This window comes from Bacillus rossius, chromosome 1 (assembly GCF_032445375.1).
Source record: "Bacillus rossius redtenbacheri isolate Brsri chromosome 1, Brsri_v3, whole genome shotgun sequence".
Classification (NCBI taxonomy): Eukaryota; Metazoa; Arthropoda; class Insecta; order Phasmatodea; family Bacillidae; genus Bacillus; species Bacillus rossius.
In genome coordinates this window covers 68,076,477-68,089,901 of record NC_086330.1, presented here as the reverse complement: position 1 = coordinate 68,089,901, position 13,425 = coordinate 68,076,477, and the positions used below count along the sequence as shown (strand labels likewise).

The 13,425-nt window shown below is 36.3% G+C and overlaps 1 protein-coding gene across 2 annotated transcripts in view; it reads left to right on the top strand.

The window, feature by feature from the left end:
- LOC134537085 (RNA polymerase I-specific transcription initiation factor RRN3) overlaps positions 1 to 13,425 on the top strand; it is a 55,317-nt gene that overhangs the window by 19,091 nt on the left and 22,801 nt on the right. For both annotated transcript variants that reach the window (XM_063377338.1, XM_063377349.1), the window contains exons 5-6: positions 813 to 918; positions 5,972 to 6,124. In XM_063377338.1, the coding sequence (XP_063233408.1) occupies positions 813 to 918; positions 5,972 to 6,124 (259 nt within the window). The remainder of the gene's footprint in view (positions 1 to 812; positions 919 to 5,971; positions 6,125 to 13,425) is intronic.

Sequence of the window (13,425 nt, the reverse complement as noted above, 5' to 3'; positions counted from 1 at the left end):
CGATATTGGTTATTAAAATATAAAAGACATAATTATACTCAGAGTTGGCAGTGGATGAAGTCCCTGGGGTGTTGGCACATCCTACCTTGGCCAGTGATGATGTCTGATTGGGGCAATCGAGCACGCTCTCCGGAGCAGCAGGCATCTTTACGCCCTGTTAAGAAATCAGTTATGCTTGTTTAAATTTGTACCAAGGGTTACTAATGAAAAAAACACAAGACACTTCTACAATTGAAGTCTGCCCTTTCACACCCCCTATTCTTTTAATAATAATAATTTTAAAAAGTTAGTATTTAAATTAATGCATGCTTCGACCAATTTTGCGTTCGTTTTCGTCTTGGTTCAGGGAACTTAAATTACTTAATTTAATAAAATAGAGCACATTATGCCAGTCTGCTGCAATACAATACCTACATATGGGACAAAATAAAGGTTTATAATGGCATTACTATTTTGTTTATAAAAAGGGGTACGAAGCACTGCATGGTAAGGTTCTGTTGAATGTCGTGGCGCACTATTTGAATATACACGATCACATACGACAGTACATTTACCAGGAGGGAATAGTTAATATCGGGAAAGGGTAAAGTATCTCGCCATGCTCATGGGGCTAAGCCCTATTCGGCGTCAACTTCATCTTAATTGTGTAGAAAAGTATAGTATATAATTCCACAATACATAGTAAACTGTGACTTATTTTTTATGCTTTGTTAGTGTTGTTTTTAATTGCTGGGTTTTCTGATTTTGCAGTGTGTTTCAGACAACCTTAGGTGGCATTAGAGAAATTTCACCTTTTCTCTTTCTTTTTCCAGTTTTGAGCAGCAATGAGTGGGAAGATAGCCAACCAACCCAAAAGGAGGTTGACTGCTATGCCAGGATTCATAGTGTGCTATTGGTTTTGCTGAAAGTAGTGCCAATGTAAGTATTTCTGTTTGTGTGAAAGAGAAACAATTAAATAATAATTAAAATATTTAACATATTGGTCATTATTGTTTAGTATTTGCACTGTTTCTGCGGGTCCTATTGGTAGCCATTTATTAATATTTTTGTTAGATATAGCAATATTAAATCTTTGAGGTTTAATATTTATGGGTGCTGTGGTGGTGAAGTGATCAGATACTTGCCTCCCAAGAAGGCAATCCATGTTTAGTCCCTGGCAGGATCAAAACTACATTTTTCACAATTCAGATACATTATAGACGTTGTCATGAGCATGTGTGTTCTTCAAAGTATGTACTCCTGTTTCCTCCATCCATGCATTCCATCAGTCACTACTAGAGCTGTACCTATTCACAAAATATTTCAGATAGCTGATACAACTGTTGCTGGTTCTCAGATTCCGAATGATACAGGAGAAAACAATTTTGGGGATCAGTTACCTACTAGTAGGTAACTGCTCCTTGAAAATGGCGACTGCCATGTCGACAGAAACGTCGGTGAATTATTCGCCAAGGACACGGCTGCAACCCAGAACCCAAGCTACTTTAGGCAATGGCCGTGAGAGCCTGCGAACATTATAACACAATTTGGTTAAAATATTTTTATAAATTTACTAAATTACCCAAAAAAACTTTTTAAAGAAAAGTATGCAATGCATATGTATTTTATTTTTTTAATGTAACATAGCCTCTCTTTTTTTCAACTTGTATTTTTAGCTAGTTTTCATTTGTTAACGACCGATTAGTTGCTTATTGAACATGCATTTACTAATGGAGACTGGAAAATTTAAGTATTAATATGTAATTATATAAAGTAAGGTTATTTAATAATAGGTAACTATGAAATATATTGATTCACAAAATACAAAGTTTAAAAAAATTAATTTAGAATGTACAAAATTGCGAGACTTTGTACGTGTTTACAATTCAAGAACGGGATTTCCAATACAATTATAACACATGCGGCGACGAAAATTTAAAGTACTTAACATTTATACGGAAATGCTTTCAGAAGATCGCTTTGCATGGGAAACAAAGTAATTTATGTTATATGAAGTTCTATATTTTTTTTTATTCAATTTTAAAAACTGTACATGAGTTAATTAAAAAAAGTGTACGTCACGATATTTCTAACATTTCTTTGCAGTTCAAGCAGTTGGTATTTTCTGTTGTTTGTAGTGGGAGCCATGCTCTAAATAAAGCAAGTTTTTGTTCTTATATAACTTTACCGTGCTGGTAATATATTTATTTATGATGTATTAGATTCAAGAACGTTATTTAAAACATAGGATGTTTAAGTATGATCTGTACGGCTGGCACACGTAGCTAAGAAATGATAAAAGTTCAAAAATGCAGTAGTATGAAAAGTGAAAACGGTACTTTTGGATTTTTAGGTTATGGCAGGCACCTTCATTTTTCAATAATATTGCCAAAAAATTAACAAGCATATTGAGAATTTGCAGAAATTCTAATTCAAATAAATATCTGCAAAATCTGCTTCTGCCGATTAGTATTGGCACAGCTCTACACTGTACCATCTTGTCACCCCTCATCATGTGTAATGAATGCAGTGTCGACAAAATGTCAATCCATAATTCATTCGTTCACAACTCGGAACATACATTTAGTAACTCTTATCCTAAAAAAATCATTTCACCTTTTCATAAAAGTTTAACCTATGTAAAGTAAACATACTATAAACATACATACATATAGAAGTCCTTAAGGAAGTTTATAAATATTAGACATGGACAGGAATGGCATTTATACTTCGGGATGGGATTCAGTTGGAAAAGATATTGGATTATCTGGATCTGGAGCAACAGCATTGAAATTATGTAATTTATCTTGGTATACAGACAACAATTTACTATTGAATATATAAACCATCCGCAATAGTCCAAATGCTAAGTTCACAAAAAATATTGCCATATGACAAAGAATAAGTAACACCTCCGTTGCTAGTTTTTTCTTGAAAAATGACCTACTCATTTTTAACTCAAGGATATTTTTTTACGTGCCTGTGCATTCCTGTTATTAAACCATATTCAGTTTTTAGGACAGAAGAGAAAAAGTGCATTTTATCCTGTTATCAGGTAATTTCTTGAAGAAATTACAAGTCTGTGTTGAAGTCACTCCTGGATCACCTTTACCACTTCTGCCTGGAATACCAAATTTAGAAAACACATTACTTTAAAGTGTTTATTATTGAATTATAAAATTATTCAAAATATAGAATTATCTTTTTAGTTACCATGAAAACCACACATTGGAGATGCTCAGAAGACCTGGTGCTACCTGTTCAGTATTAGCCACATTTTTTTTTCGTTTATTCGTAGTAGATACCTGTAGGAAGTCCCTTATGTATTAGTTCTATCATTACCAATGGCAAAAATGAGTAGGGAAAAATTAATGTTTGTGGCAGATCCACACATTGGAGGCTCTCAGAGAGACTGATGCTGCCTGTATGGTGGTTCACTTATTGTTATTTTTTTTATATGCCTGTAGAAATGTCCTTAGATCTATTGGCATCATTGCACGTTTAGATGTAAAAAAATAAAAACCGCAACAGAATTTGCCTTAGTTGCATGGAATCGCATAAGCTGTTGTTCCAAGCTCTTTTTACAATAATCCACCGGGTAATAAATAGATCCAGCGGATAGAGTTAACTTCAGCACAGTTAGCATTCTTGGTACTGGTGGTAACCTTTGCGGTTATGTTTTTTGCAGCATTCTTTAATTTTGTTTCAAGGGTATTACAAAATTTATAAATATTTTCAGTACAATTCGTTGCCATAAATATACCAGGTAATGTATATTTTATTTATGGATTAACTCTGAATAACATTTTTACAGTGATGAACTAGACAACAAAATCATCAGTGTAATGGCTACTGATCGCATCTGTTTTGTTTACATCAGTGAAGCGCCATAAACATCTCGGACGCAGACGACCGGAATCAATGCCATGTTAGAAAGATTATTAACAAAATATATTGAAAATTTCTGAAGAAGCATACCCTACAAATTCTCACCTTTTAAATAAACTCTTTATTGCAATAACACCATTACTCAAAACCAATTTCCCCCCCCCCCCCCCCCCCCCTCCCCCGACTTCAATTGAGAATACGATTTTCCGCAACATTTTTTCTACCCAAGACACGAGTTTTCATATTCTGAGCTTTTTTAAATCATCTTAGGTTTTTTTTTCAGCAGGCGTAGATTATCACTACCATAAACCTTCGGCAATCTTTACAACATATTCTTACAGAAAAACAAAATCACAAAGCACAGTCAACATGCAAAAGCAGGTCAACCAACCTTGGAGCTTGAAGAAACCTGTGCATTATGCAGTGTTGTCATTTGGCTCTGTCAAGTTTTGAATCAGCCTCGAACCATGATTTTTCAACACATCTTTTACGAAAGATTGTGCTCAATTTACGGGTAAATACAGTATAAGTCCGGCCAAAAATGGAAATCATAGCAAGATGAGTAAACTAAAATGTTTATCATTAAGTCCACCATATAAAATTATTACCACGGTGTTCAAAAAACAATGAAACTGAATTAGGTCCTCATATTGCTCTACCAGTTGCATCACGTGTCACGCAATCGGGTCAACCAATGGCTAGTGGTTTATTTTTGTTGTGTATTCATCAGATGTTATGCCTGGAAGGAGGGAAATGGTGTAGAGATGAAACATCCTCACAAAGGATACGAATGCAAGCAGATGATTGGTCAAAAAATATGTCGTAACAGCGTGCTGCGTGCTGCAAAGGTTTTAACGGTCATGTTTGTCATTGTTTTGAAACAATTTTCGAAATGTTTAGCTATAAATAAATTTTAAGAGTAATGATAAACTTTATTACATTATTTCATTCCTGAAATGCGGGAAGCATTTATAAACGCAAATGTTTTGAATGGGAAAACTTAACATAGGGATATATGAAAGTGACCAAAGGAATAATGATTTAAACATTGATTTAAACATTATAAACGGGAAATGGTATTATGCGGGAACGTCTTAAGCAAGTTTAACTGTATATGAATTCTGTACAGAATCTGGGTCAGACTTGCATATAAAAAAAAATAGTGTTGGCCAAAGAATTATGTTTAAAATCTGTTCAAGAATGTTAATTAGAGCGGGGCTGGTTATAGAATTTTGGTTCGTAAATATTTCGGCAGAAAAGAAATCTCACTGGATGAGACGGGATTAGTAATTATTTGAGGTAACAAATTACAAAAATTGCTTTACTTTGCTAAAAGTTTTTTTTAAGTATGAAAGTTATTATTCTAGTGATACTGTAAAATAAAGTTAAATAAATTAATTTAATTTTATGATCACTAGAAAATTGAAAGAATATGCCTAATTTGCAAAATAGTGATAAAATTAGCTCTTATGTACACTTTTAATTTTTTCTCTAATTATTCATGCATATTCAGCAATATTACAAACAGATTTACAGCTAATTTACACTCATATCTGGCACTTTTATTTACTTTTATGTAAATTGCAACGTCTATATTGTTTACTACTGTGTACATATGGTAGTAAATCTATCATAACTATCAATTGATACATAATTTAAACTACTGTGTTCACATTTTGTCCATAGGTTAACAGTTCCCCAGTTTTTTGTGGATGTAATCCATGGTTGTAGATTTAGTGCAGTTGCTTTCTTTGAGAAAAGTTTAACAACAATATTGGAACATAAATTGGCGATAAAATCAGGAAACATGAAAAAGTAATTTCCCGCCCGATATTTTGAGAAAGATGCATTCCTATTTTTTCCGCAAAAAAAAAATGGGATCCTGCCCCTGCTCAAATAATAATGTGTACAAACCATTAGGGTTTTAAGTTTACTGATATAATTTTTAGATTTTTTAAAATAGAAATATAGTTACGTTTTGTTTGAAAAGCCTGATTAAGACTACATGTGTGTGTCAGAACTATGTATTATTGTGTAGGTGTTCAATGGAAGTGATTGTGGGATGACAAACAGCACTTAAGTGTGTACTTTGGGGTGCTGGCAGGTCGGGAGAGAAGTTGGTGCAGGCTGTTGTCAAGAAGTTCCCGTACTTGAAGGTCAGCCCCCATGAGCAAGAGAGCTTCCTGTACAACGTCATGCACGTGGTCGATCAGCAGCCGATGTTGGCCAAGGACCTGATGTTACTGGTTGTTAGCAGGTACTTCTTACTGTGCTCAGTATTTTATAGCTAACATTGTGTATTTCAGTTCATATTTGTTCTAACACATGTTGAGTTAAAAGTATTTCATGATTTTACCATTTGGTAGAGAGAACATTTCTTCTATTTTTTGTTAATAAAAAATACTTTATGTATTTTAATACACATATAGATATGAACAGTTGAATTGAGTGCAGCTGATGATGGGTGCAATATTGTGTAAAGTACTATTATAAGATGGGTTTAAGCTATGAAATTTCCAAACCAGATTGTTTGGTCATTTAAAGGTTTTTTTTCCCCCTGAAAATATTTTGGTAGATAGTATAAAATGTACAATAATTAGTAGAGACCCCGAAAAATGGTGAAGCGCGAAATTCACGAAATAACGCGAAAATTTGATACTTTAAACGAATTTTGCGACTTTCCTTTGATTTTGACATAGTCGCGAAATTCACGAATTTTCGCACGAAATTCACGCTTTTTCGCACAGAATAATGTCCTTATGTCGTAAGTTCTATTTATTTACGCCATCATAAACATAGGCGTGAAATAAACATAGACTGAAAGACTAGTGCCGTGATATTATCTTCGTTTTGACACGTTACTGAAATCCACGTATTTTTATTACTCTGTTTACAAGCAGTAAATATTACCATCGCAAATGAAAACAAAATGTAAAAATTGTCAACAATCGATATGTGCGCACTACCAACATAACAAATTGACTCCACAGTTTTCGTATTTTGAATAATGGTCGTTTCTGCCGCAATTTAATTGCATCGAGCTAAGATGGCAGTCATTTTTGCGTGCACATTTCTATGTGTGTTTACAACTACCATCCACATTTTGTAAGTTTTGTGATACAATTGAATTTGTGGCTAAGATGCCGAAAACTTCGACAATGTTTGATCGCGAAAGAGAGATAATATCGGATGATTTTATATTTTTGATCAGCGGGACAAAATTATGATGTGCAAGTTCTGAAACGTGCGGTTTGATTGTACACGCAAAGACACGTGCAAAAATCATGTGGCAAATTACACACACAAAACAAAACAAAAAAGACAATTATTTTGTCAAGCATTCTACCGTGTCTAAACAAATCTCGATAGGCGACAGCATGAATGAAGCAAACAAGCTTGAAAGTGCAGAAAAAAAGAATTTTTTTTCTGATTTTGTTAATATTGTTACGATTGGGCTTGGCTGCAGTGCTTGGCATCGCCGCGCTCGTACGGCCTGTCTGCGCCCCCTTCCACCTGCATCCTCTCCCTGGTATCTCGTGTCATATCGCGCGACATCCTGACCGTCGCAGCGCGCACCTGCCTCTGATCGAGTTACTTAAAAGAGGCCGCACTGCGGAATAAAAGGACTCAGACATGTTTATCGGCGCGTTTTGTGGGAACCCGATGCTTGTTGCGTTTATCGGCGTTCTTTGAGCAGCCGCCGCGTCCTTCGAGGTTTCACGACGCGTTTCTGGGCATTTCGACGGCGAAGGTCGCGCGATATCTCGGAGACATGCCCGATTGTTCTGGATGGGAACCCAAGGGCTATATAAGGAGGTTGGGCCGACCTTCGAGAGGAGTTCAGTGGGGAGTTCTCCCGCGGCGGAGTTTTCGGGCGATAGTGCCGCGGGTGCGGCAGAGTGGCGAAGTCCTTGGACGAAGGATCCAGGGCAGAGAGTCTGAGTGGGGAGTTCTCCCGCGGCGGAGCTTCCGGGCGATAGTGCCGCGGGTGCGGCAGAGTGGCGAAGTCCTTGGACGAGGGTTCCAGGGCAGGGAGTGAGAGAGTTCAGTGGAGTCGGGAGTTTTCCCGCGGTGGAGTTTCCGGGCGATAGAGTCGCGGGCGCGTCGGAGTCCCGAGTGAAGTTGCGAGCGAGTCGTCGCGTGGGATCTCGGCGAAGAGTGTGACGGCGAGTGACTGGTGAATTGACATTTCTTTAAGTGTAGTTAATTATTTGCCATCTTAAAAGATTATTTGTAAGTGACCAGTAGTGGTTATAAATAAAACTGTGTGTGTGATAAAAATCTTTAATTGGGCTATCCTTTACGAACCCGCAGGTAAATCGTAACAATATGATGCTGTAAGTTAACAATCCTTTGGAAAAAGCTGATCATCCAGCTATGAGGGAATGGTGTAACACCCATGTTGAAGGTTAGCCTTATTTATTTAGAAATGTTTTCCCCCTCTAATAAATGTTCATAAGAATATGTAGGCCTACAATATTATCGATTAACTTACCTTTACTTCAAATAAATATGCAAGTACCTCAGATTAACAAACACATAAATAGGATGGATTGCATTGTGAAATGTGAGCACACCACAATATATTTTTGACTGATTGATTGATGGTTTGACTCTGTAATCCAGCAGTACCTAATCTAGAAAAGGTTAGGTTAGGTTTGGCTAAGAATTGTTTTGAATAAATTAGCCCATTAATATTTTTCAGCGATAACCTTATAAATGCTACCTATTTATAAGTATATTGTAAGTTATGTATACATTTTAGGTGCAGGGGATTTGCCATCATCAGCCAACACACTTAGAGAAACTTATGTCCCAAAAATTGGCCAGGCAAATAAGGAAGCAGTAAGGCTATGAGGTTTTTTTTTACACCGCCAATGGCATAATTTTTTCACAATTTTTTGGGGTCTCTACTAATTGCTTATTTTTACACCGATTTTTTTGCACCGCTTGCTAATTTTCACACCGGTTTTTTGCACCGCTTTTGTCATTTTTTTACACCGAAATGAGCCAGTTTTATTTACCATTTTCTGGGGTCCCTAATAATTAGTCATTTGTCATGGTTAATCATACAGTAACCAAATTGCTGAATTGATTTACGCTACAATAAATCATTTAAATTCTTCTAATGGATTGGGGATTTCAAAAGTTGGCATGTATGCATTATATAATTATAGTATCCGATATTTTTTAACATTTTTTTAAATATTTTACTTGTATGCACGGGGAAAAAAATACAAATACTCTGTTCACGATAAATTCAGACTTTAACAGTTCACAATTGTCACCAGGCTAGCTAATGATGTATAATATTTATTTATTTTGTTAAGTTTTATTGGCTATGCTGAAAACAATTTTTCATTTGAAAAAACATTTTGTGGGAAATAATTATTTCCCGCAGAAATTGCAACGGGATCTGCAAAAAATTTAAAGGAATATGCAGTGCTCACTGTTTTTGTCTAATCAAGATATTTCCTGAAATATTATTTGTTAAATTAAGGCTTTTCGGTACAGTATAACCCTATATATCCGATCTTCCCACAACCGACTCCTCCGGATATCTGACCTAGTCTCCGTGGTTGGCGAGCCTGTTCAGACTTAAAAAAGTGACGCATCTACATGTTTTCATTTCATAATCTGTCGATTCAGCCGTGATTGTTGGTGTAGAAAGTGCTTGTACTATAATCTTGTACTGTTTTATGTTTTTTATCGTCAATACTGTTTGTGTTTATTCACGACTACGCATAGCTTTATTGTGGGGTTACGTGTGTGACAATGGCAACTCAAAAACATAAACGTGTTTGTGTTTCTCTGCAACAAAAACTTGACGTGTTACAAATAGTGATGGGTCGATTCCGATTCCGGAATCGGTCGGGTCCACCGATTCCATTACAATCGTGGGATTCAGAATACAGTCAAACCACGATTCTACGTACACTCACGGTTCTCCAAAATTTGTCCGTACGACCGAGTTGTACGTACGAACCAGTGAGGCCAAATTATGTCCATTTGTGGCTACTCTCCCCCCCCCCCCCCCTCCCCTTCACACTTTTTCCCACCGCTGCCACGGGAAATGAATTGCTGTTGCCGTGTCTATACACGGCACGTACATGTGCCTTTGGCAAACAAGTAAATTTTTTACATGTACGTATGTTTATTATGCTGGAATTAACGCATAACATATTTGCTCAAATAAAAAAATTACAGTGGGTTCTTTATAAATGTAAATAAGATTAACTAGTAGGCCTAAAAACATCATGAAAAACGTAACGTTTATAGGCTACAATGAGCATTTTAAATCGCAAAATATATATATTTTATAGAATAGTTTATTTTATTTCGTATTTTTCCATAAGCGTAATAGCTTTTCTCTTGCTTCCGCTCATGATGTACAAAATGTGTGTCCAAAAAGTAGCGAAGGTTTTCAAAAACCGAAGCAAAATAAATCCAAGTAATGAAACAAAAAATCTAAATCCAGATGAAATTCGTAATCCATCCAAAATCCAAATCGTAGTCAGTTAAGAGTAGCAATAAGTCCGAGTAATTATAGCACGAGACGATCTAAAATGCACGAGGAAAAAACGTAAACTCACGAATGCATGAACGTAACGGGAATATTACGTGGCTTGTAAGTTCTGATACTGTATTTATTTCATAGCCGAAATACTGGTACGTATGAGATATAATCTTCACAAAATAAAATGAGCGGTGTCTTGTAACTGTTTTATACGTATTTTATAATTTAAGAAGTATTACACAGTTGATGCATATTTTTTAACTAACCATTTATATCAGGGGATTGTAAATAATTAATCATTGGTATCAAGACATCAAGATGAACGTAAACTTGAACGTGTCATGGCAGCGAGAAAACTGGTGCGTATACCAATAAACTGGTATTAGAACTGGACAGAACTGGTACAAGGGAGGTGGAGCATATATTTTTTTCCGCTAAGCTCGCGTCTATTGGCTGGCTGCTGATGGAACGTCACGAGTCTGGGCGGAGCGTAGAGTGAGATATACTGCGCATGCGCAGCTCAGGGAACAAAGAGAGCCAGCCGGCGGCTACGCCGCGCCGTAACAACAGCTGACCGAGTACAATGACCTTATCCGCGTACGGCGCGCTTTTGACGGTAAATTTCCATCAATTTGCGGTTTTTTTTTAGTTTATTTACTGTGATGCAATGTGTATGTAGCCCGTGTTTGTTATAAACGTTGCAGGTTAGGACTGTATTTTAATAAACTTTAACGTATTTCTTACACTTTTCATATTTTTTAACTTTTTTTAATTTTTCGCCTCATTTTTCACGGTTTCTGAAATCTGTACGTACGACCGAGGTGTACGTACGAACTGGGGGCCGTACAAACGAGGTTTGACTGTACAATGGTTTTGGAATCGACCATGACCGATTCCTGCATTGTTTTGTCGTCCTGCCGATGTTGATGCGTGGCTGGGTGGTGTCTGAGGGCGCCAACTAACCTTTAACAAGGGTGGTTGCTGTGGGCTAGTTCACAGCACGAGACTCCTTTATCTCGGTGGTCATGACGTCGCCACGTGGCAGGCAGGAGTGGTTGGACCACACACACGACTAACTTGTAACGTTCTGGGTCCGCACACGACTGTCCGGTCCGCACACGAACGCCGATCGCCGAACTCCGCGAGTCGCACACGACTGCTCGCGCTGAGGGGTGAAGGCCAACTGGCGCGTCCTGGCAGGTCCCGTTAGGGCTCGAGTCGATCTCCGCTCTCCATGACAATCGACCTACACCCGTTCGAGACACTACCACCGACCACACACGCCGACCGGTGAGGCACCGAGGTGGCATAACGACCTGTGCAAGCCACGGATCACCTGGGACGATGTCAGTTTTTAAGTTTGCAAAATACATCTCCTACGCAACGTAAGAAAATATTAAAATGCATGCAAATATAATTTTTAAACTGCATAATACAATCTTTTTTTACGAACTGATTTACGAATTACGGTGATTAACGTATTTATTTACTTGCACCGCCATTTTCCCTACAGTACAAATGCAGTATATACTTTCCCGCTTTAAAAGCGAAAGCATATTTCGGAAATTACGTTGCAGCAGCACTGCATTTAATAGTAAACCTTCAAAAATAATTAGACAAAACCATAAATGTTTAAAGAAAATTATCTAAATGTAAACGGCAAGTAAAATAATGAAAAAAGTTAACTATTTGATCGTGGCAGCTACATTTGCCATTGTAAAAAACCTAATTTTTTGTTTGTGCTACCTGCCATGGTAAACCATACGGCCATGAACCAAATCTTTGGTCACGTGAACGTGTAAATTAAGATGTTTCACATCTCTGCACGTTAAACTTTAAAGAATTAAAATGAATTAATTTTTAATGAGATTTTACCCAAATTCACAGTGGATTACTGCGACCATATTAAAATAAGTTTAAAAGCAACATAACCAAATTGCTGTAAATTGGCATTCTTGTGCGTGTTCAGCGATGCTCGTTTTACATTAGATATATTTTTAAAAGGCAGTTGGCTAATCTGAATTTCCAAACATTGCTGCTAAAACGTGCGTAAATATTTATTACCAAACATAAACAATCTTTTGAAAGTAGTTGTGTTAGTTTAACAGAATTGTTTCCGATAAATTTCTGAAATGAATTAAATGTTAACACGCGATTATTTGAAGAGTTTAAATATTTTGTGTAAGAAAATCTCACCATAAAATGTGGAAATTTTGAGATGCTAAAACATGCACAGAACTTTCTTACTCAAGAACCGAAAATTTATTTTCTGTTCACGGTTGTGAAGAACTGCAAGACTGGATGGATTTATTCTTTTCACCAAGTGAGATAATTAAGTTCTAGGTAATATATTAAAACGTAAGCATCGCTGACATTTTATTTTAGTGTGGTGCATATTTGTTTCTTGTCATTTCCATCATAAAAAAATAATAAAGTTTTATTTTTACATTTCCCTCTTTTTATTTTTTTTTGCCCTGGCCCCTTCAAATATGTATAAACGAGGTTATATTGTCATTTTATTTGGATCATTATTTAGTTGTGCTTGAAAATAAAATTCTTAACCTAACCGTACAAACCTCTTTTTTACAATTAATTAATTGAGTTTATAATGTAAGGTATCTAAAGTTGGTTAAGTTATAACTAGGGCCCCCTGAAAGTGGTAAATAAAATTTTCAGATTTCGTCATTAAAAATTACCAAAAGCGGTGTTAAAATTCACTTTAAAACACAAAAGCGGTGCTAAAATTCACTTAAAAACACAAAAGCGGTGCTAAAAAAAAAAAAACGTGTGTTACCGTAAATATATCTAAAATTATTTAAGTTAAATAATTTTACTTGGACCTACTCATTACTGAATACCCTAAACAAATAGGTTACATATATTTATATGACAATACTTTTGATTTAGACACTGATTATTAGTTCGTTCCCATAAACTAATCTGGAAAACTATTAATCCCTTTAACAAAATCGAGGACGCACCACAACGCCGAAATGCCAAATTGATCACGACGACAGCTAGAAAACTGCTGTGTACCACAA